The 20,544-nt window shown below is 47.1% G+C and overlaps 1 protein-coding gene across 4 annotated transcripts in view; it reads left to right on the top strand.

The window, feature by feature from the left end:
* The first annotated feature begins 929 nt into the window (after positions 1–929).
* RYR1 (ryanodine receptor 1) overlaps positions 930–20,544 on the top strand; it is an 89,233-nt gene continuing 69,618 nt past the window's right edge. For all 4 annotated transcript variants that reach the window (XM_074219027.1, XM_074219025.1, XM_074219026.1 and 1 more), the window contains exons 1-20: positions 930–1,126; positions 6,840–6,959; positions 7,146–7,250; positions 9,811–9,885; positions 10,012–10,090; positions 10,291–10,403; positions 10,719–10,812; positions 10,912–11,005; positions 11,429–11,503; positions 11,673–11,829; positions 12,434–12,598; positions 13,225–13,346; positions 13,702–13,894; positions 15,484–15,619; positions 15,827–15,922; positions 16,273–16,391; positions 16,660–16,793; positions 17,218–17,459; positions 17,875–18,067; positions 18,908–19,124. In XM_074219027.1, the coding sequence (XP_074075128.1) occupies positions 1,079–1,126; positions 6,840–6,959; positions 7,146–7,250; positions 9,811–9,885; positions 10,012–10,090; positions 10,291–10,403; positions 10,719–10,812; positions 10,912–11,005; positions 11,429–11,503; positions 11,673–11,829; positions 12,434–12,598; positions 13,225–13,346; positions 13,702–13,894; positions 15,484–15,619; positions 15,827–15,922; positions 16,273–16,391; positions 16,660–16,793; positions 17,218–17,459; positions 17,875–18,067; positions 18,908–19,124 (2,577 nt within the window). In that variant the 5' untranslated portion in view covers positions 930–1,078. The remainder of the gene's footprint in view (positions 1,127–6,839; positions 6,960–7,145; positions 7,251–9,810; positions 9,886–10,011; positions 10,091–10,290; positions 10,404–10,718; positions 10,813–10,911; positions 11,006–11,428; positions 11,504–11,672; positions 11,830–12,433; positions 12,599–13,224; positions 13,347–13,701; positions 13,895–15,483; positions 15,620–15,826; positions 15,923–16,272; positions 16,392–16,659; positions 16,794–17,217; positions 17,460–17,874; positions 18,068–18,907; positions 19,125–20,544) is intronic.

The raw sequence follows: 20,544 nt of genomic DNA, 5'->3' as shown, positions 1-20,544 counted from the left end.
CAGCTGTGCCCAAGGTGAAAGCAGATGTTGTCCCCTCCCCCCTCAAGGATCTGTGGGGCTCTACCTGATTCCTTATGAGGCCTAGAGGGGAGTGGAGGAGCTGGAGTGGGCCTGGACCTCAAGGGAAATAGGAGACACCCCTTCCCTGTCCCAGAGAGGAAAAAGTGAAAGGCTTGGGTGGTAAAACATGATGACTCTAAGAGCTTGGAGATCCCGGAAGTTCCCCTCTTTCCTCTCCTATGACACAGCTGGGGAAATGGTGCAGATGTGCTGAGTGAGGAAGGAAACCGCTGGTTTCCTGTGTCTTCTGATGAGGGTGGGGATGGGGAGGAAGGGAAGGCAGGCAGGGTGATAGATTGAGGTTTCCTGCACCTCCCCACCATCACATTCTATTACCCACAATACCTAGTGAGAAGATTTGCACAAGAATATACACCTGGGCTCTCAGTGGTTCAGCCCAGATCATGTGTCCTGACTCTGGTGGGTGGGGCAAGGCTCAGTGGCATGTAAATTGTATTCAGATGAGGTTGTGCGTTTTGTGTGTGTGTGTGTGTGTGTGTGTGTGTGTGTGTGTGTGTGTGTGTGTGTCTATGTGTATGTATGTGTATATGTGTGTGCATGTGTGTGTGTGCTACTTAGATTTCTACATGAGTACCTTAGGGAACTGGGACTAAGACTGGGAAAGGGTGGGGAAGAGACTAGATGATGCTGAAGAAAGTCCTTCCTTCAAGAGACCCCCACAGCGGGGAAGTGACGGGGTTGGGGAATGGGGTAGCTGTCCAGAACCATCTGTCTAGAACCATCTCGGCTCCCAGCCTCAGAGGGGAAAGAGGAGGGGTGGGGTTTATCCGTTGTCCCCGCCCCTCCAAACTCAAAACCAATAGGAGTTAGGGGGCGGACTCAAGAAGTCACACACACCCATTGCCACCTTCTGAGCCCTCTTCCCAATACCATCTCTGTCCTCGCCTTCCCAGCCACCCTCTCCGAGCGTCCGGCCCCTCAGTCCCCACCATCACCACCCCGGGCCCAGATCCCCCAGACTCCCAGGCCCCAATCCTAGCCTCAGCTCCCTGGGATCATGGGGGATGGAGGGGAGGGCGAGGATGACGTCCAGTTTCTCCGAACAGTGAGTACTGCTGCCTCTGGGGGGTTCTCTGACTTAAGTTTTATTGGGTCTTTTCCCAGATCTTTATCTGTGAACCCCTCTGTTTTTCTCAGGATCTGTCTCCTTTCGTCTCTTGCCCATCCCATCCCAGTGAGCCCATCAGGCTCACTCTGGCTTGTCTTTGTCACATCTTGGTACTGTCTCTGGGTGTCTCTGCCTTTCTCTGGGTGGTTATCTGTCTCTCTTGGTCTCTGGATGTCTCTGGGTCCCTATCTGATTGTCTAGGCGGCTGTATTTCTCTTAGAACTTGGAGATGAGATGTATATAGAGGAAAATCCCGTTGGTCCTCCTGGATGGGGGGGGGGTAAGAGTAATTCGAGGAAAGGAATACTCTCCCTTCTGCCCTGGAACAAGGGTGGCACTGTGGTGGCTGCTTTAGCCTGGGACCACAGCCCTGCCTTAATGCCAATTTCCCTGTCGGCTTAATTTAGCTCCCCCCGCCCCCCCCCCACCGGCCTCATTCTCCAACTCCTGGCTCTGACCCACTTAGAGTCCTGGGGTGAGGGGTGGAGAGGAGCCTTGGCTTGGGGGAGCCTGGAAGAATTCTGACTGTCCTTGCTCCTAAGCTCCCCTTCCCCTCCGTACAGACCCTGAGGGTCTCCATGGAGTCCATCCCCAGTACTTTATCTCTGATACTGTGATTCTCATCTCTGAATCTCCATCCCTCTGGGCCTCAGTTCCTTCCTCTGTCAAATAACGGGAATGGCCTATATGATATGGCCTTTTCCAGCTCTCTCTCCTGAATCCCTCTGTCTTTGGTCTCTCCTAGTCTCTGTCCTTCTGTCTCTGGCTTTCTCGTTGTCTCTGAGTCTCTCTCAATCTCTGCATGATAGGGCCTGGTCAGGCCAGGGCGGGGGTGGAGATGGGAATTTGGGGGAACAGGTGTGCTGCTCAGAATAGCTGGGGCTGCTGATGGGGACAGGGGCGGGGGGGGGGGAGCCAGGCCGGAGAGGGAGGGGGAGGGCTGGGCACTCCAAGGAGGATGACAGTCAAGGTAGCCCCTGCCTCCTGCAAACCAGCACCCCTGTTCCCATTCTCTGCAGGCTGGCAGGAACTTATTGGGGATCAGGGTGTGCCTTCCATCCTTCTCGTTATATCTCTAGGCTGGACGCCCGATCTCCACTCCCTCCCCAGGGTTCATGAAAATGCTGACGGGGGCACCTTCTCAGCAGAAACCTAACCTTCCCTAAGCAGGAGAGGACAGGAGAAGGAAGGGTCCAATTTCTAGAAGGGGGAGCAGCTGGAGGAGGAGGGGGACTGGGCAGGAGAGGAGTCAGGCGCTATTTGGGGGGAGGGTGGAAGAGTGTGGGGTGAGAGACGGAGACAGCTGTGCATACCTGCCCCGCCCCCCACCCACCCAGCTTTCGACCCTCTCCAGAGCCTGAGTCCATTGGTACATTTCACAATCCCCGCTTCCCAACGGCGAGCTTGGATTGGTTAGTCAGCCCCACTCGGATGCTTCTGATTGGTGTGTTTACAATCAGTCATAAAATCCTGCTAAGCAGAATTGGGACTGGACCTTAAGAGGACTATGCGATGGCTATCTGAGAGAGAATCTAACCTTATTCAGTGCCAGGCAAAGACGTAGGGATTGGAGCGTTCTGGGGCCAGGGTCCGAGATCTAGAACTGGAGGGGACCATTTTATAAATGAGGAAACTGAGGCTGATGTGAAATGACTTGCCCGAAGTCACAGGGGACAATAAGGATAGAAGAGGGATTTGAACTCTTGAACTTCAGCCTCCAAAATCAGCGCTTATCCATTATACTAAGATTTCCTTCCCATTCTGCAGTACCTCACTAAGCACCCTTCTTAATTTTTGTCTACTTCCTGCCCCAGGCCATCGCTCTGACTCCAACCTACTTAGAATCCTTGTTGGGAGGGAGGTGGAGAGAGGACAGGGGTAGTCCTGGTGGGGAGAGACTGGAGGAGTTCTGACAGCTCTTGCCACCCAAGTTCCTCCCCTCAGGACAGGTCCTAAGGATCTCCACTGGATTCTGAAGAGACTTGAGATGATAGCAACTTAAGTGGTCTATCAAATATATATACATATATATATAGTATTTTATTTTTTATTTTTCCTGCTACATGTTATGAAATCTATTCAATATTCATCCACCTATATATTCATGTTACACATTTTTCCACCACCCTCCCATCCCCTCCCCCAAAGTTGTACCTATACGGGGTGGCTAGGTGGCACAGCGGATAGAGCAGTACTACCTGAGGTCAAATCTGGCCTCAGACACTTAATAATGACCTAGCTATGTGGCCTTGGCCAAGCCACTTAACCCCATTGCCTTGCAAAAACCTAAAAAAAAAAGTTGTACCCATACACCCAAGTTCAACATATCCACACACTAGTTATTTTTTTAAAGGAAGAATTAGGGTCAAGGGAAAAGAAAGAAAACCATGGAATAGGAAGGAAAAACATAAGCGAAGTTTTTAAAAGGGTGAACATGGTATCCATTCAGATTCTGGGCTTTTGTTGTCTTTGTTGTTTTTCCTCTAAATGTGGGTGGTGTTGTCCATAACAGGTCTCCCAGGGGAGTCCTAGATCTCTGAAGCGCTGAAAGGAACTACAGCCATCATAGTTAATGAATTTACAATGTTCTCTTGGTTCTACTCCCTTCGTTCAGCATCAGTTTGTGTAACTGTATTCTTCTTTAAAACCTGACCATTTGTGGCAGCTAGGTGGCACAATGGATAGAGCACAGGCCCTGGAGTCAGGAGTACCTGAGTTCAAATCCAGCCTCAGACACTTAATAATGACCTAGCTGTGTGGCCTTGGGCAAGCCACTTAACCCCATTGTCTTGCAAAAAACAAAACAAAACCTGGCCTTCATTGTTTCTTATAGAACAATAGTACTCCATAACATCTGTATACCATCACTTGTTCAGCCATTCCCAATTGACCAGAATCTCTTCAATTTCCTACCCTTTGCCACTACAAAAAGAGCTGTTATAAATCAAATGGTTATTTCTTTTTTTTAAACAATCAACATTTATTTTGAATTTTTTGAGTTTTGCAATTATTCCCTTATTCTTGCTTCCCTCCCCCACCCCCACAGAAGGCATTCTGTTAGTCTTTCCAATGTTTCCATGCTATACATTGATCTCAGTCGAATGTGATGAGAGAGAAATCATATCTTTAAGGAAGAAAAATAAAGTATAAGAGATAGCAAAATTACATAATGGATAATGTTTCCCCCCCCCCCCCCCATAATTGAAGGTAAATAGTCTTTGGTCTTTGTTCAAACTCCACAGTTCTTTCTCTGGATTCAGATCCATCACAGACAGCCCCAAACTGTCCCTAGTTGTTGCACTGATGGAATGACTAAGTCCATCAAGGTTGATCATCACCCCCATGTTGCTGTTAGGGTGTACAGTGTTTTTCTGGTTCTGCTCATCTCGCTCGGCATCAGTTCATGCAAATCCCTCCAGGCTTCCCTGAATTCCCATCCCTCCTGGTTTCTAATAGAACAATAGTGTTCCATGACATACATATACCACAGTTTGCTAAGCCATTCCCCAACTGAAGGACATTCACTTAATTTCCAATTCTTTGCCATCACAAACAGGGCTGCTATGAATATCAAATGGTTATTTCTAAAGCATATGTAGATCCCTCTGTTCAAGAAGTCATTTAAAAGGGCCTTCACATTATGACTAGATTAATTTCATATTATTCCCCCTTATGAATTTTACATCTTGACCAAAATGGTTACCTGGTATTCCTTCTCTCAACTCCATACTGTTGCCCAATTGCATCTTCTCTTACCTCCACCTGGTAGAATCCTTACCTCTTTCTCCTGCAGGAAATCTTTCCTAATCTCCTTCACGGTCTGAGCATTCCCAATAACCAATATGTTCTTATTTAAAGAATCAAAGAATTGGACTAGAGGAATAGATTTAGGGTTAGAAAGGATCTTTGAAACTAATTTTAATTCAACTATATTTAATGTGGCTTAATTTTTTTAATTCATGAATATCTATTTTCTCTTTTGCCTGTCCTCTCCCATTGGAGAAGGAAAGCAAAACTCCCATAACAAATTCCATAGTCAAAAAAAATTAAAAACAAAACAAAAAAAAAAAGCAAATTCCATAGTCAAGCAAACAAATTCCACAATTTCAATTCTCTCATTTACAGAGGAGGAAAACAGGGCCAGGGTGTGACCTACCTAAGGTCGCATAGACAATAAGGGTAGATGGTAGGATTTGAATCTCAGTCCTCTTTCCATTTAACCATGTAGAGAGTCTCCCTGGTAGAACTTAAGTTTCTTGAGGGCAGGGAACCTTTCATATCTAAATTTATATCTCCAGCACCCAATACCATCTCTGGTCCATAGCAGGTGCTAAAAAATGCTTCTAAAATATATTGTAATTGAATTTTCATCTTACAAAGGAGCAAAGTTAAACCCAGAAAGATTAAGGGATTTTCCCAAAATCATACAGGTCCCTCACCCCACTTTCCATACTTTTGTTCCTAAACCATGTATACAGGAGTAATGGACTGGATAGATAAAAACAGGCATGCTATTGGGATGTTCAGAGCTGAACTAAAGACAAGAGAGATACCAGAATCCAGGTGGAGGGGAGGAAGCTGGGACCTGGAAGAGATAAGGAACTAGTGGCAAATTTCCCTAGAAGGTTTTATTGGTGACTAGCTCATCCCCTTCCCTTTGCCCAGGGGCTCTGAAAAGACTTGGGGAAGGGTGACTCAAAATGGTGGGGAGACATATCTGTTTAGGTAAAGAGGAGTCTCTTAAATAGGAGACTTATGTAGAGGCTATTTCAGTGAAATTATTTGAGGTTTTAAGAAGGGGCAAGGAGGGAATATAAGGATGAAAGACTCAGAATGGGAAGTTTGTCACTGCTTAAAGGTGAGAAGAAGAGTTTCAGGAATGAGAGGGAGATTTGGGGTTTCAGAACTGGGGCTGAGAAACCCTGAGTACGAGAGGCTGCGGTAACTAGGTAGCATGATGGAGAGGATGCCAGGCCCAGAGTCAGGAGAGACTTGAGTTCAAATTTGACTTCAGACACTGGGCAAGGCATTTTACCCTGTGGGCCTCAGTTTCCTTGACTGAAAAAGGAACTAGAGAAAGAAAGGACAAACCACTCCCATATCTTAATCAAGAAAATCCCAAATACGGTCATGGAGAGTCAGATATGACTGAAACAACTAAACAACATGAGGGTCTAAGTTTCAGGGTGAGAAGAGAGTACAGGCATTGATTGCAGTTAGGAAGACCTGAGGCCCCAGTAATTTACTAGCTGTGAGGTGTTGGTAGAGTCTTGTCTTTTTGAGAGGCTTAAACATGAAACCTTCCAAGAGCCCTTGTACCTCAAAATCTATGAGCTTCTGTCTCAGAGGACATATTGAGATCTAGATGAGAGAGGTTAGGAGATCAGCGAGGGGCTTAGGGATTTCAGAGAGGAGTTCTGATGTTCTCAATGGGTATGTAGGGTGGGGTTCCAAATGGAAGTAAACCCTTGGAGCAGGGACTATTCTGGGTTTTGTCTTTAGCTTTCTTGGGCCCTAGCACACAGTAGGTCCTTAATAAATGCTTATTGCTGATTGAGGACTTCCCAGTTAGGAATCTCAGGATGGAGGAAGAGTTTGTAGTTCCAGAAGGAGGAAATCTCATCCTGTGTGTCTCTCCTAACCTCTCCAGGAGGATGAAGTTGTCCTACAATGCAGTGCTACCACCCTCAAAGAGCAGATCAAGCTCTGCCTGGCTGCAGAGGGCTTTGGAAACCGCCTCTGCTTCTTGGAACCCACTAGCAATGCCCAGGTGAGTGGAATTGTGGGGTGCTATGGGAAGGGAGGGAGGCAGAGTTGGGGATTGGGGGGAGAGAACTGGGAGGAGCCCCTTTACCACATCCTCTTCCCTCTACCGTCTCCCACCATGGGGCACAGGGGTTTTCTGGGACAGAATCCAGAAACAGATTGACGCACTCTCCTCTCTGCCCCACCCCAGAATGTGCCCCCTGACTTGGCCATATGCTGTTTCACTCTGGAGCAATCTCTCTCTGTGCGAGCCCTGCAAGAGATGTTAGCCAATACTGTGGAGGCCGGCTCTGAGGTGAGCTCAGGGGCAGGGGCAGTGCCAGGAAGGGACACTGAGGCCTGTTGTGAAGAAAGACACTAGTATGGGGACTTCTAGGAGTCTGAGAAGGAATACAAGCAAATAGGAAAGGGCACCCAAGAGAAAGCTGGGAGGCTAGAGATAGGAGAGGAGGTCCTGGGGGAGCCAAGTGAGATGGAGATAGGATAAATAGGGATGGAAGAGAGCAAGAAGCCCTTTCTAAGGTAAGCAGTCATCTAGTTTTTACTTGAAGCTTTTCAAGAATGAGGAACTCACTACCCCAAGGCAGTTCCATCCCACTTAGAATTAGCTCTTCTCATTAGAAGGTTCTTCCTGACTCCAAGCATAGATGACCCCCTGGGGTCTATCAGAACCAATTTAATTGCCCCCCACAGGGCACCCTTTCAAATACATATTATTAGTTTTATAACCTTCTATGACAGTATCTCAGGTCCCTTCCCCTCCTGGGTGCTCTCCTATGACCACTGGCTTATCAAGGTCTGCCCTAACATGGGACCTTCCATATTGGTGCACAGTTCTCCCCAAATGTGATTTGATCAGGGCAGAGTACAGTGAGTCATGTGACTCCCTAGTCCTCAATACTGTACTTTTCTTGATGTAGTCCAAAACTGTACTTTGTTGTCATATCACACTGTTGATTTATAGTGAGCTTGTGGTGCACTAGGAACCCTAGATCTTTTCTTGAGATGAACTGGATAACCCTACCTCTGTGATTTTAGAAATAAATATCATAGAGGAAACTGAGAAACAGTGGACCATAGGAAATAGAGATGAGAAGGAAGGGGCCTGGGAAATAATAGGGGGGAACTAATCAGGGAGGATAATGGAGATGGGGAGTAAGAAAGCATATTGGGGAATAATGGGATAAGAGTATGGGAGTGGGAGAGATTTGGGAGGTAAATGGTCAGGAGGGAATCCAGGGTAGAAGAGGAATTGCAGGGAAGGTCATGACTTCCAAGGAAAGTCAGAAAATGGGATTAGGAGATGGGGGGATTATGGGAGTACCACCTCTGCTCTGGGGTCAGCTTTCTCCAGGTAAAGGAAAATGGGGATTGGAGAGAGAGGGATTCTGGTTCTAGCATTTCCTGCCCAGATTTCACCATTTCCTCTGCTTCTTTTCTACCCCCACCCACCCACCCTACAGACCCTCAATTTGGATAAGTGGGTATGTCCCGCCTGTGGGTGTAACCCATCCCACCCAATCCTCATTCCCCAGTTTTTTGACCCATACTCTCAGGGGTTCAATGGGGTCAGTATAGCATGCTTCCCTTGACCTGAATCTCCATTGTGCCACCTGAGCATGGGAAGCCAAGAAGGTAGAGGGGGACATGTGGCCCCGCCTTGCTCCAGTGGCCTCCCTGTCCTCTCCATTCACTTCTACTCTTCCCTGATCTCACCTCCTGTCTTGCTCTTTCTGTCTTCCTCCAGGCATTGGGATCTTCCCATCCTTCACTGCACGGTCCTTTCTCCCCCCATCTCAGTCTTGAATGTGGGCTTTGGGGAGGGGCATGGAGTAGGGTGGACTGGGAGTTCAGGAACCTTAGACTGTCCCGTGTGAGTGATAAGGAGGATATCAGTCCCATGGCCCATATGATAATAAGGGGATCATATATTCTTGGTCCTTATTTCATGATCCATGTGATATGGGATATGACCAGAGCTGCAACTAGGGCAGAACAATGGGGCTTTGTCCCAGGGTACCAATTGTAGAGGGTTATAAATTTAGAGAGTATTTGCAGCCTTTATTAACAAAGAAGTCATAGAATATTGGACCTATTTAATGAGCATTATCAGTTTAACCAGGAAGCTACCATCTGGGGGAAGGACTGGGACACCACCAACCCCTTACCCCACCCCACCCCTCCAGCATTGCACATTTTTCTCTCCTCTCTCTGATTGGGAATACTTGTCCCAAGTATCAACATTTTCTAGTTTTGGCTCTGGATCTACCCCAGTCACATGACCTGCATGAGGCCAGTGTGGCATTAATCCTCATACACTATGGGACTGACTTGGGTACCTGGTGTGGGATGATAAAGGAGTCTTGTTGTTCCTGATCACATGGCCTCTGGAAAGGCCAAGCATGACTTGCCCATGATGTTATAATGAGGCATGATGTTATAACGTATCAATTACCCCCAAGCTGCCCTTCCTCCTCAGGTCTCTGAAAATGAGGCATGATCAGAGCCCTGAGTACAGGAAGAAGGTGTGGGTACATGTGTGCACATGTTTGGGTTTGTTCTTTCTCCCCCCAATAAACCTGGGGCTATACAACAAAGAGGGTGATACAGAAATGTGAGCCTGGCTCTACAGGAGGCAGCCTATCACCCCAGGTGCACCAGGTGGGCAGAAAGGCAATACAGTACCATGAATTGAACATTTCCCCACAGATTCGCTACATGACTTCCTCTTCTCTGGGGAAGGGGTGATGACTTGGAGGGCAAGGAGAGGGAAGACTGGGGACTTTAAGCTGGGTAGATGGGGGATCCCTGTGTGCTCATGGAGATTTATCCCTTCTTTCTCCACCCCTCCCCAGTCATCTCAGGGAGGGGGTCACCGGACTCTTCTCTATGGCCACGCCATCTTGCTCCGACATGCCCACAGCCGAATGGTAAGTCATAAGGGGTGGGGGTGGGGAGTTATGGAGAGAAGAGGAGGGAAGAAAGAGGAAGGACTGAAGGAGGACTGATGCCCTCTTTTATTTCCCTTTTTTCTCCCCTGGTTCTCCCTTCCCTAGTATCTAAGTTGCCTTACAACATCCCGCTCCATGACTGACAAACTCGCCTTCGATGTGGGCCTGCAAGAAGATGCCACAGGTGTGATAGCGGAGACCCTGGCAGGAACAAGGGAGTCTGGGAAAACAAGAAAGAGGAGGGAGACGCTGGGCAAGAAAGGGCGGGATCGGGGACATTGGGCAAAGGAAAGCAGGTGGATCCTAGAGGAGACACTGAAGGAGAATGGCAGGACTGGGGAAGATCCCCAGTGGCATAATCTGGCTCCTCCCTGTCTACCCCAGGGGAGGCCTGCTGGTGGACCATGCATCCAGCCTCAAAGCAGAGATCTGAAGGAGAGAAGGTCCGAGTGGGGGATGACATCATCCTTGTCAGTGTCTCTTCTGAGCGATATCTGGTGAGAGCCGGGGAGCCTCGGGGGGCTCCAATCTTTCCCATGCCCACCTGTTGTTACTTGGAAATCCAAATCCAAATGTGTGCCTTGCCCTTCCAGATCCCATTCTTTCCCTAATGCTATCTCTCTCCTCTCTGGTCCCTCTCTCCAGTCCCTGCCCCATCTCTTCCTACCTTCCCTGATCCAAGTTACAGGACTGCCTCAAAATTCCCCCAATTTTCTCATCCCCAATTATCCAACCTCACTAGTTTCCTGAACTGTTGTGTATCTGACCCTTGACCCCATTTTGATGACCTTGGACTTCTGCCTTCCTTCTAGCACCTGTCCACAGCCAGTGGGGACCTCCAGGTTGATGCTTCTTTCATGCAAACCCTTTGGAATATGAACCCAATCTGTTCTGGATGTGAAGAAGGTAGGGGAACCCCTGAGATTCCCCCACACCAGCCAGAAATGCCCAAACCTGAGATCTCTACCCCCTACGTCCACTGAGTCATCCATTCCCTCACTGCAGGATATGTGACCGGTGGCCATGTTCTCCGGCTGTTCCATGGCCACATGGATGAGTGTCTGACCATCTCTTCAGCTGATAGCGATGACCAGCGCAGGTTGGTCACGATGGGGTGGGAAGTCTGGATACCAGTAGAGTTAGGGGATGGTATCAGGCAGGACTAGAATGAGATGTTTGGACATCTGGGTAATTCTTTATGGAAGAGATCTGGAGGCCCAGACTCCATAGAGTCCAATCAAGATGGGTAGACTTAGGATCCTTAAGAAAAAGTGAAGACTGTGGACCTAAATGCCAGAGAGGGGTATGCGAGCAAGCCTGGAGACCCAAGACTGAATTCTGGTCTGGTGATGGACTGGGAGAATGGATGTTAGAAAATCTAGGCCTGGTGGGTCTTGGGTCCCAGAAATGAGCTTTCTATGAATTAAAACTCTGAGGAATAGTAAGAGGTTAGGAATCTGACACTGGGGCCTTGTATTTGTCTGATCTGTTATCCCCTCTGCTCTTCTTCCCTTCCCACTAGACTGGTTCATTATGAAGGGGGTGCTGTGTGCACCCATGCCCGTTCCCTGTGGAGGCTGGAACCTCTGAGGATAAGGTAGCAAGGGCTGAGGGGACAAGAGGATATGGGTTTTGGGTAGACAGGGATCTGGGGGACTGGGCAAGGTGACTCTGGGGAAGAAGGGATCCTGGTTGGAGAACTGGGATTTGGACAAGAACAGTCTTTGGACCTGATGTCCCTCCTGTCCTCCCCTTCACTCCCCCAGCTGGAGTGGGAGCCACCTGCGTTGGGGCCAGCCCCTGCGGGTACGACATGTAACAACAGGGAGATATTTGGCACTGACAGAAGACCAAGGCCTGATAGTGGTAGATGCCTCGAAGGCTGCCACCAAGGCAACTGCTTTCTGTTTCCGAATATCCAAGGTACCTATGATGGGGAGTCTACTGTTTTTCCCCACAAACTACCCACATGAAGACCCTTTCTACAACTTTCTGGGCCCAAACCCTAAGGGAATTGCGTTGCCCAGAAATCCTCTGGTTTGCTGTTTAAGCTGGAGCAAGACCCTTACTATCTCTGGGCCTATGTCTTTGAAATACGGGACCAGGGGACAATGGCTAGAGGTTTTCTAAGACCCCTTCCAGCTCTGATATCCTGGGATTCTTTACCTTCTGACCAGCTAAGCTTCAACTAGGAGCTCTTTCACAGAGGCAGTGCTTGCTAGACCTGAGGTCAGGAAGCCCTGGGTTCAAATCCTGCCTCAATCACTTTAGCAGTTGTGTGATACTGGGTGAGTCCCTTTGTCTCCCTAGGTCAGAGTTTCTCTATCTATAAGATGAAGGGGTAAGATGAAATGATCTCAAAGAGCCTTTCCAGTTCTGATCTGAGATTTGAAAGATCATAGAATAAGAATCCCCAAGCCAAACCTCTTGGAATCCCCCAAGCATGCCCTAAGTCTCTCAATATGTGACCTCTTCCCTAGAGAAATTCTGACCCCCTCTCTGCCTTTCCCCATTTCCCCTACAACAGGAGAAACTGGACACAGCCCCAAAGCGAGATGTGGAAGGGATGGGGCCCCCTGAGATCAAATATGGGGAGTCTCTGTGCTTTGTCCAACATGTAGCCTCTGGCCTGTGGCTCACATATGCTGCTCCAGACCCCAAAGCCTTGCGCATGGGCCTAATGAAAAGGAAGGTAAAGCTTTCTGGGAGATATTTGGGGGAAGAAGTGGGGTGGAATGTTAGGGGAAAGAGAGATGGAGAGAACAGCAGCAGAGAATGTAAAAGAGAGAGAAGAGGGAAAGAAAGAGGGAAGAGAAGAAGAAAGGAAAGGAGAGGGGAGAGAAGAAGAGAGATAGAGATAGAGAACAGACTGAGAGAGACAGAGAAAAAATGAGACTGAGACACAGAAAGAAAAAATCAGCAGAGTTACAGTGGGAAAATCCCTGGACTTGGGTTTGAATGTTGTCCCTGAGTTTTGCTTCCTATGAGATTATGGACTTGTTCCTTAACCAGGATGAACTTCATTTTGCTCATCTGTGAAATGGAGTCCATGCCTCAAAGGACTATTCCAATTTTCAAGGAAGAGAATGCAGGCAAAATGCTTTCTAACCCACAGCAATGGGTTGGCAATGGCCAGGAAAAACATACACATATAAGAGAAGTGCAAGGAAGATAGGGAGAAAGAGCCAGAGAGACAGAGAATATAGACTATGCCCAAAGACAAATGGGGAGAAAGCATGGCCAAAGAGATGGTCACAGGGATAGTGAGGACAGGAGGTGTGGAGCATCCCAGTTCTGACCTTGCCAGTCCCCGACCAGGCCATGCTGCATCAAGAAGGCCACATGGATGATGCCCTGTCCCTCACCCGGTGCCAACTGGAAGAGTCTCAGGCAGCCCGAATGATTCACAGCACAGCTGGGCTGTACAACCAGTTCATCAAGTGGGTACCCCTTTGCCCCAGCCTCTCCACCCCATCCAGCAACAATGCCTAGGTTCCTGGTCTCTAACCCCCAACTCTTGACCACTGACTTCAAATCTGGGGTTCCTCATCTTGGTTCCTTGACCTTGACCCCCAGACCCTCAAATGTCTGGCCTGTGACCTTTGACCCAGGTAATCCCTCCTGTCAATACCCCTACCCCTGCCACTCCAACATTGCCAACCCAGCATGCCTCTTGGCCGGTAATTGTTGACTTTTGACCATGATCCTTGACCTCTGGTCTCTTGGATTTACACTCTATTAATTTCTGACCTTTGCCATCTTGCCCCATCCCTTGTCTCCAAACCATATCTTCAGAGGTCTGGACAGTCTGAGTGGGAAACCCAAGGGGGCCCCTGCAGCAGGTGTGACACTGCCTATCGAAGGGGTCATCCTGAGCTTACAGGACCTCATTGGCTACTTCGAGCCCCCCTCAGAAGACCTGCAGCATGAGGAGAAGCAAAGCAAACTACGGAGCCTCCGGAACCGTCAAAGCCTCTTCCAGGAAGAAGTATGTGCAGACAAGCATATTTATGGGTGAACACATGTGAGCACATACATATACACACATATGCCCATGTATGCACATTCTGTTATGAAAAGAAAGGAGACAGCAAGGGCCCCATAAGGGTGAGGGCAAGGTTGAGGAGCTGCTCCAGTAGGCAAGAGAAACTTTCATTCAAATTGGTCGCATGTGGTATACTGATAATAATAGCAAACATTAAATATAGGACCTTCTGTCTGCCCAGCATTTTATAAGCATTATCTCATGTGATTCTGACAGTAATCTCATGAAGTAGGTGTTATTATTGAGTCCATTTGATAGGTGGGAAAACTGAGCCAGGCAAAGATTAAGTGATTTGTCCCACAGGGTCCACAGCTAGTCATTGTTTGAGGTCAAATTTGAATGCAGGTCTTCCTGACTCCAAACTGGACTCTCTACTTTCATTTTCTGCTTGAATGACTCCTTGACCCCTAACTTCTGCTGCAGATGTCACAATGGATAACGCACTGGATTTGGGGCGAGGAAGACCTGAGTTGAAATGTGACCTCAGATACTTAATAGCAGGGTGACCCTGGACAAGTCACTTGACCCATGATTGCCTCTGTTTCTTTATATATAAACTGAGGAGGAGAAGAAAATGACAGAGTACTCCAATATCTCTAAGAAAATCCCAAAAGTAGTCATGAAGAGGCAGAAAACACTGAACAACAACAAAACTATGCCAAAAACTTTGCTACATGTTGAAAATATAAAGAGAAACCCAAAACAGAATTGACTCTGCTTTCATGAAGGTTACATGTAATTGGAGGGATGTTACAGGTACACATCTGAATAAATATAATTTGAGGCAGGAAAGATCACTGACAATTAAAGTTGGTGGCAGAGGAGAGCCAGCAAGAGAGGTCTAGTGTAGGCTAAGGACTTTATAACCTACAAGCAATAGGGAGCTACTGCAGATGATTGAGGGAAAGGATGGCATGGTCAGACTTGTGCCACAGAAAGTCAGGTGAATGGAGAATGGATTGGAAAATAGAGAAATCAATCAGGACTAATCAATAGACTAAACAATCAATAGACTAAACAAGAAGTGACAAGGGCCTGAGCTGAGAGGAGAGAATTGACAGATGAAAGAACCATGGAGGTAGGCTATATCAAGATTGGAAGCTAATTGGAGATGGCCTGTGAAGGAGAATGAGGATGACTCTGGGAGAATGGTGGTGGTGGCATATCAGGAACAGGGAAAGCTGGAGGAGGGATGTGTTTGAGGCAAAGATGATGAGCTACATTTTAGACATATTGAGATTGAGACAGAAATAGAAAGTATCTTATATCCTAGCTTCCTAAGAAAAGCCACGGGCCGTCAGGAGACCTGAGTTCGAATCCTCAGGTTTAGAGGATTTGCTATGGGCTCTTGAGCAAGGATCTTTTCTATTGTGAGCTTCTGTTTCCTTTTCTCTAAATGGGGATGGACTTCATTGGCCTCCCTTCTGACTGTACATCTTCGGAATGAGTAAGGAGGAGAGGAGGAAATAGAGGAAAGGGTACTAGGGACCCTCTAACTTGTCTCGCTCTGCCTCCTACCCTTACCCTTCCAGGGAATGCTGTCCTTGGTTCTGAACTGCATTGATCGTCTCAATGTCTATTCCACTGCTGCCCACTTTGCTGAGTTTGCAGGAGAGGAGGCAGCTGAGTCTTGGAAGGAGATTGTGAATTTACTCTATGAGCTTTTGGGTAAGTTGGTCCCACCTGAAGTCATCCAGTCCTGTTTCTCAGCCCCCTCAGTTTCTCTTCTCTTAGTGTCTGTCCCTTACTCCAAGTCCCTGTCCTCTAAGACCCAGGGAATCCAAGATCCCATGGCTCTTTTTGTGACAACAGGGATGTATCTGTTGGGAGCAACCCAAACTCAGACTCTCTTCATCCATTTTTCTTCATCCTCAGCCTCTTTGATTCGGGGGAACCGCACCAATTGTGCCCTGTTCTCCCACAATCTTGACTGGCTCGTCAGCAAGTTGGATCGGCTGGAGGCCTCTTCTGGTATGGGAATCCTAGGGGAGATGGACAAGGGGGAGGGTCATCTTCAAGCAGGAGACTCACACTCAGGCAGGAGACAGACACTCAAGAAAACCTGGAAAGGAGAGATACAGAATAAGAGACAGACAGAGTCATGGAGGGAGAATGAGACAAAGTTTGACAGATGGGGAAACTGAGGTCCAAAGAGGATTGGTAACCTTCCCAAGGCCACAGCTAACAAGCAGGAGAAAGAGGGATATAAATAAAGGGAGAGACAGAGGGAGTCCTAAAATGAGATAGAGGCAAAGGGAGGGAGAGTGGGAAAGACAATGATGGACAGTGCTAAAGCCCCTGTCCTGCCTGCCATCATTCAGGGATCCTGGAGGTGCTTTATTGTGTACTGATTGAGAGTCCAGAAGTACTTAACATCATTCAGGAGAATCACATCAAATCCATCATTTCCCTGTTGGACAAGCATGGTCGGAACCACAAGGTTTGTGTTCTAACCTCTGACCTGGCCTCTCCTCCAATGCCTCTCTTCCTCTTATTTCTGATCCTTCTTCCCAAACCATGACCTGACCCTCTCCTATATCAGGATCTCACAACCTGTTCCTCTCCTTAGAATCTGATCTTTAATTACCTAGCTGTGTGACCTTGGGCAAGTCACTTAACCCCATTGCCTTGTAAAAATCAAAAAGTAAATTAGAACCTGATCTTTGGCCCTATACTCTGACCTCTAACCCCTGACCTTCCCTACTCAGGTTCTGGACGTGCTGTGCTCTCTCTGCGTGTGTAATGGCGTTGCTGTCCGCTCCAACCAGGTCCTCATCACTGAGAATCTCCTTCCAGGGCGTGAGCTCCTACTGCAGACCAACCTCATTAACTATGTCACAAGGTCTGAGCCTGACTCTGACCCCTAACTAAGACCCCTCCCATCAAAACTAACCCTTGTGTACCCCACATTCAAACCTGTGTTCCCCTATATTCCTCAGATCATCCTATCCTCCATCCTATCTGCATCTCCTTTTTTCAGTGTCTCTCTCTCTCTCTCTTCTCTGCCTCCTTCCCTCCATATCTCTCCTGTTTCTTTCCCCATGTGTCTTTCCCTTTGATGTTTCTATCTCCTTGTGTCTCTTGCACTACATCTCTCTCCCTCTTCTATCTCTTGCCCAAGTCTTCCTCTCTCCCTTTCTGTTTCCTAAGTCACCCTCCCTTTTGATCTCTCCTATCTCCATTGTCTACCTCTATCTCCCTCTGTATCTCTCCTGCTTCTATTGATTCCCTTGACTCAGTCTCATTCTCCACATCTCTCTTCCCAGCATCCGCCCCAATATCTTTGTGGGCCGGGCTGAGGGGACCACACAGTATGGGAAGTGGTACTTTGAAGTCATGGTGGACTCAGTGGAACCTTTCCTGACTGCCCAAGCCACACACCTGAGGGTGGGCTGGGCCCTCACTGAGGGATACAGCCCCTACCCTGGTGGTGGGGAAGGCTGGGGAGGCAATGGCGTTGGAGATGATCTCTACTCCTATGGCTTTGATGGACTGCACCTCTGGTCTGGTACTGCACTCTGACCTTACCGTAAACTGAACTCCAACCTATTTCCTGGGGCCTGGATATCAGGGACACTCCCTTCCCTGAACCCTAGTGTCCTAGAATTACTGATCTCTGATCCCGACCTCTGAGAATCTTATAAGGACTCTCTGACTTGATTTCTAAACCAAATTCACACAACCTTAATTTTAGGGGATCCCCAACTTCTAAATCTTTTCTCCTGGGATTCCTGGCTTTTGACCTCTGATGCCTAGAATCCTTTGTCTCTGACTTGTGTCTTCTGGGATCCCTGATCTGATCTCCCCAAATTTTGACCCCTAAGAATTTCCAAGCCCTAGTGCCTAGATCCTCTGAACCTCATATTTCCTGGGAACCCCACTGCTTGTGCCACCTCTGTGACTCCCATGACCTCCAATTGCAGGGCGGGTTGCCCGACCAGTGGCTTCCCAAAGCCAGCACCTCCTGGCTGCTGAGGATGTGATTAGCTGTTGCCTAGACCTGAGTGTCCCATCCATCTCATTCCGGATCAATGGCTGTCCTGTGCAAGGTGTCTTTGAGGCCTTCAACCTGGATGGGCTCTTCTTTCCTGTGGTCAGCTTCTCTGCTGGTATTCGGTAAGAAGCTCCACCCTGCTCCTGCTCCCTCCCCTCCTTCTCTCCCATTGCTGTCTATTCCCCTTTTCTCTTCTCCTTCTTCTCTTCCCCTAAACTTTCTGATCCATCCCCAAAGTATCCAATCTCAGACACTTACTAGCTGGGTGACCCTGGGCAAGTCACTTCACCCTGTTTGCCTCCATTTTCTTGGCTGTAACACGAACTGGAGAATAAAATAACAAACCACTCCAGTATTTTTGACAAGAAAACCCCAAAGGGGGTCACAAAGAGTCAGACACAACTGGAACAACTCAACAACACTGTTATTCCAAGTTCAGCAGTGTTTATTTTAAAAGTAAACATTTTGTTGATGTCTTTGGTTTTTATGTCATTTATATTTACTCTCTGTTCCACTTCCCAGAGAGCTATAATGTAATTCGGTGGCCCACCTATAGTCCCCCAGCTCTAAAAAGAATTAAGAAGGGGACTCTTTCTCATATCTTTTGGGGTCAGTTGATGAATTGCAACCTCTCAACACTTCCAGATATAGAAATCAATTAGCTTTATGCTAGGAAATATGCTAGGAATCAATTTGCTATATGATAGGAAAGTCTTGTTTTCTGAGCCTTATTTTCCTCTCCTATAAAATCCAGGGTTTCTTTGAAGAAAAGACTTTGTAAACCTTCATGCTTAGGAAATGGGAGCTCTGATTTTTATCTCCCAGGATTCCTTTTCATTTCCTCCACCTTTCAATTCCCCCCACCTCCCACTAAAGATAATTATCCCACTAAAGACAAATCTTTCAAGATACCATGGTACTGCTATATTCCCTTCTTTCCTCTCCCTTCTCCTCCTACTTAGGGTGCGATTTCTCCTGGGTGGTCGCCATGGTGAGTTTAAATTCCTACCCCCACCGGGCTATGCTCCATGCCATGAGGCTCTACTACCCCGAGAACGTCTCAGACTGGAACCCATTAAGGAATACCGTCGGGAAGAAGGCCATGGGCCTCACCTTGTGGGACCTACCTGTTGCCTGTCCCACACTGACTTTGTGCCCTACCCTGTGGACACTGTCCAGGTAAACTGAAGGAGAAGTAGTATTGGGGGGCACTATGAGGAAGAGAATTAGCAAGAGGGGGCCAGAATGAGTAAGAGAATAGCACGAAGAGACCCAGTCTCTAAACATCATCCAAATAATATTTTGGAGGTTTTTTTTGGGGGGGGGGTTTTCAAGACAGTGGGATGAAGTGCCTTTCCAAAGGTCACAAGGTAATTAGTAAGTATCTGAGGCTGAATTTGAACTCAGGTCCTCCTGACTCTGACCAGGGCACTATCCACTGTGCCACCTTTGAGTGATCTCCCATCCAAATAATTTTGAAGTACAATGGAAGCTTATAGAGGGTAGGGATGTTTTGTTTTTTTCTGTTTGAATCCCAGTATTGAGTAGATGTCTTAATTAATGCTCATTAAATTGGATTGAATGGGAGAGAGTCATTTGATTACCAGGTAGATGAGGTAAAAGAGATGAATGAAGTCCTAGGAAATTTGGGAGAGGATGGCTAAGATCTTGTGGGTTGTGAGTGCCCAGTGAAGGCTCAGCCCTATAATCTGCCCAGGCTTTGAGCAAATCACTTCATCTCCATGGGTCTTAGTTTCCTAACATATAAAATGAATGCATTGGAATGGATGATGTCCAAGTTCCTTCCCAGATCCAAATTTCTGTTCCTATAGTAAAATACCCAGGGAAAGGAAGAATTGGAGACTCTTAGAAACTCATTCATCTCTTTCCTTGTCCTGCCAAGAAAAAGAGTTGTAGAAACAGTACAGTTGTAGAAACAGTTGTAGAACAGAAACAGTTGTAGAAACAGATTGGGAGCCAAAGATCCTATAGTTGGGTCCTTTTGACTCAGGAGAACTTGTATTCTTTGGGTGATCTCTTGGGGCCTTAATATCCTCCTCTATAAATTCAAAGTGTTAAACTAGATGCTTTCTATGGCTCATTCCAGGTCTATTTTATGGGTTTTTTTATTCACACACTGTTTATTGATCTTTCCTACCTAAAGACAAAGATCCTGATCAGGGGACTTCAACTTTTCTTTCTCAGAACTAGATAAATCTAACCATAAAATAAATAAGAAGTTAAGGAACTAAATAGAATCTTAGAAAAGTTAGATATGATATCTCTCTGGAGAAAACTGAATGGAAATAGAAAGGAGTATATGCCTTTTTTCTCATAGCACTTTCACAAAAATTGACCACATATAGAGCACAACCAAATGCAAAGAAGGAGAAATATTAAACACACTCTTTTCAGATCATAATACAATAAAAATTACATTTAATGAAGAGCTGTGGAAGAATAGATTAAAAGCTAATTGGAACCTAAATAATCTAACCCTAAAGAATGAGTGGGTCAAAGAACAAGTTAAAGGCAAAAAATCAGTAATTTTATTAGAGAATGACAATAATGAGACAACACATCAAAATTTGTAGGATGG

Source organism: Macrotis lagotis, chromosome 1 (genome assembly GCF_037893015.1).
Source record: "Macrotis lagotis isolate mMagLag1 chromosome 1, bilby.v1.9.chrom.fasta, whole genome shotgun sequence".
In the NCBI taxonomy this organism is placed as follows: Eukaryota; Metazoa; Chordata; class Mammalia; order Peramelemorphia; family Peramelidae; genus Macrotis; species Macrotis lagotis.
The sequence above is the reverse complement of the archived record's forward strand: the minus strand, read 5'-3'. Positions and strand labels throughout refer to the sequence as shown.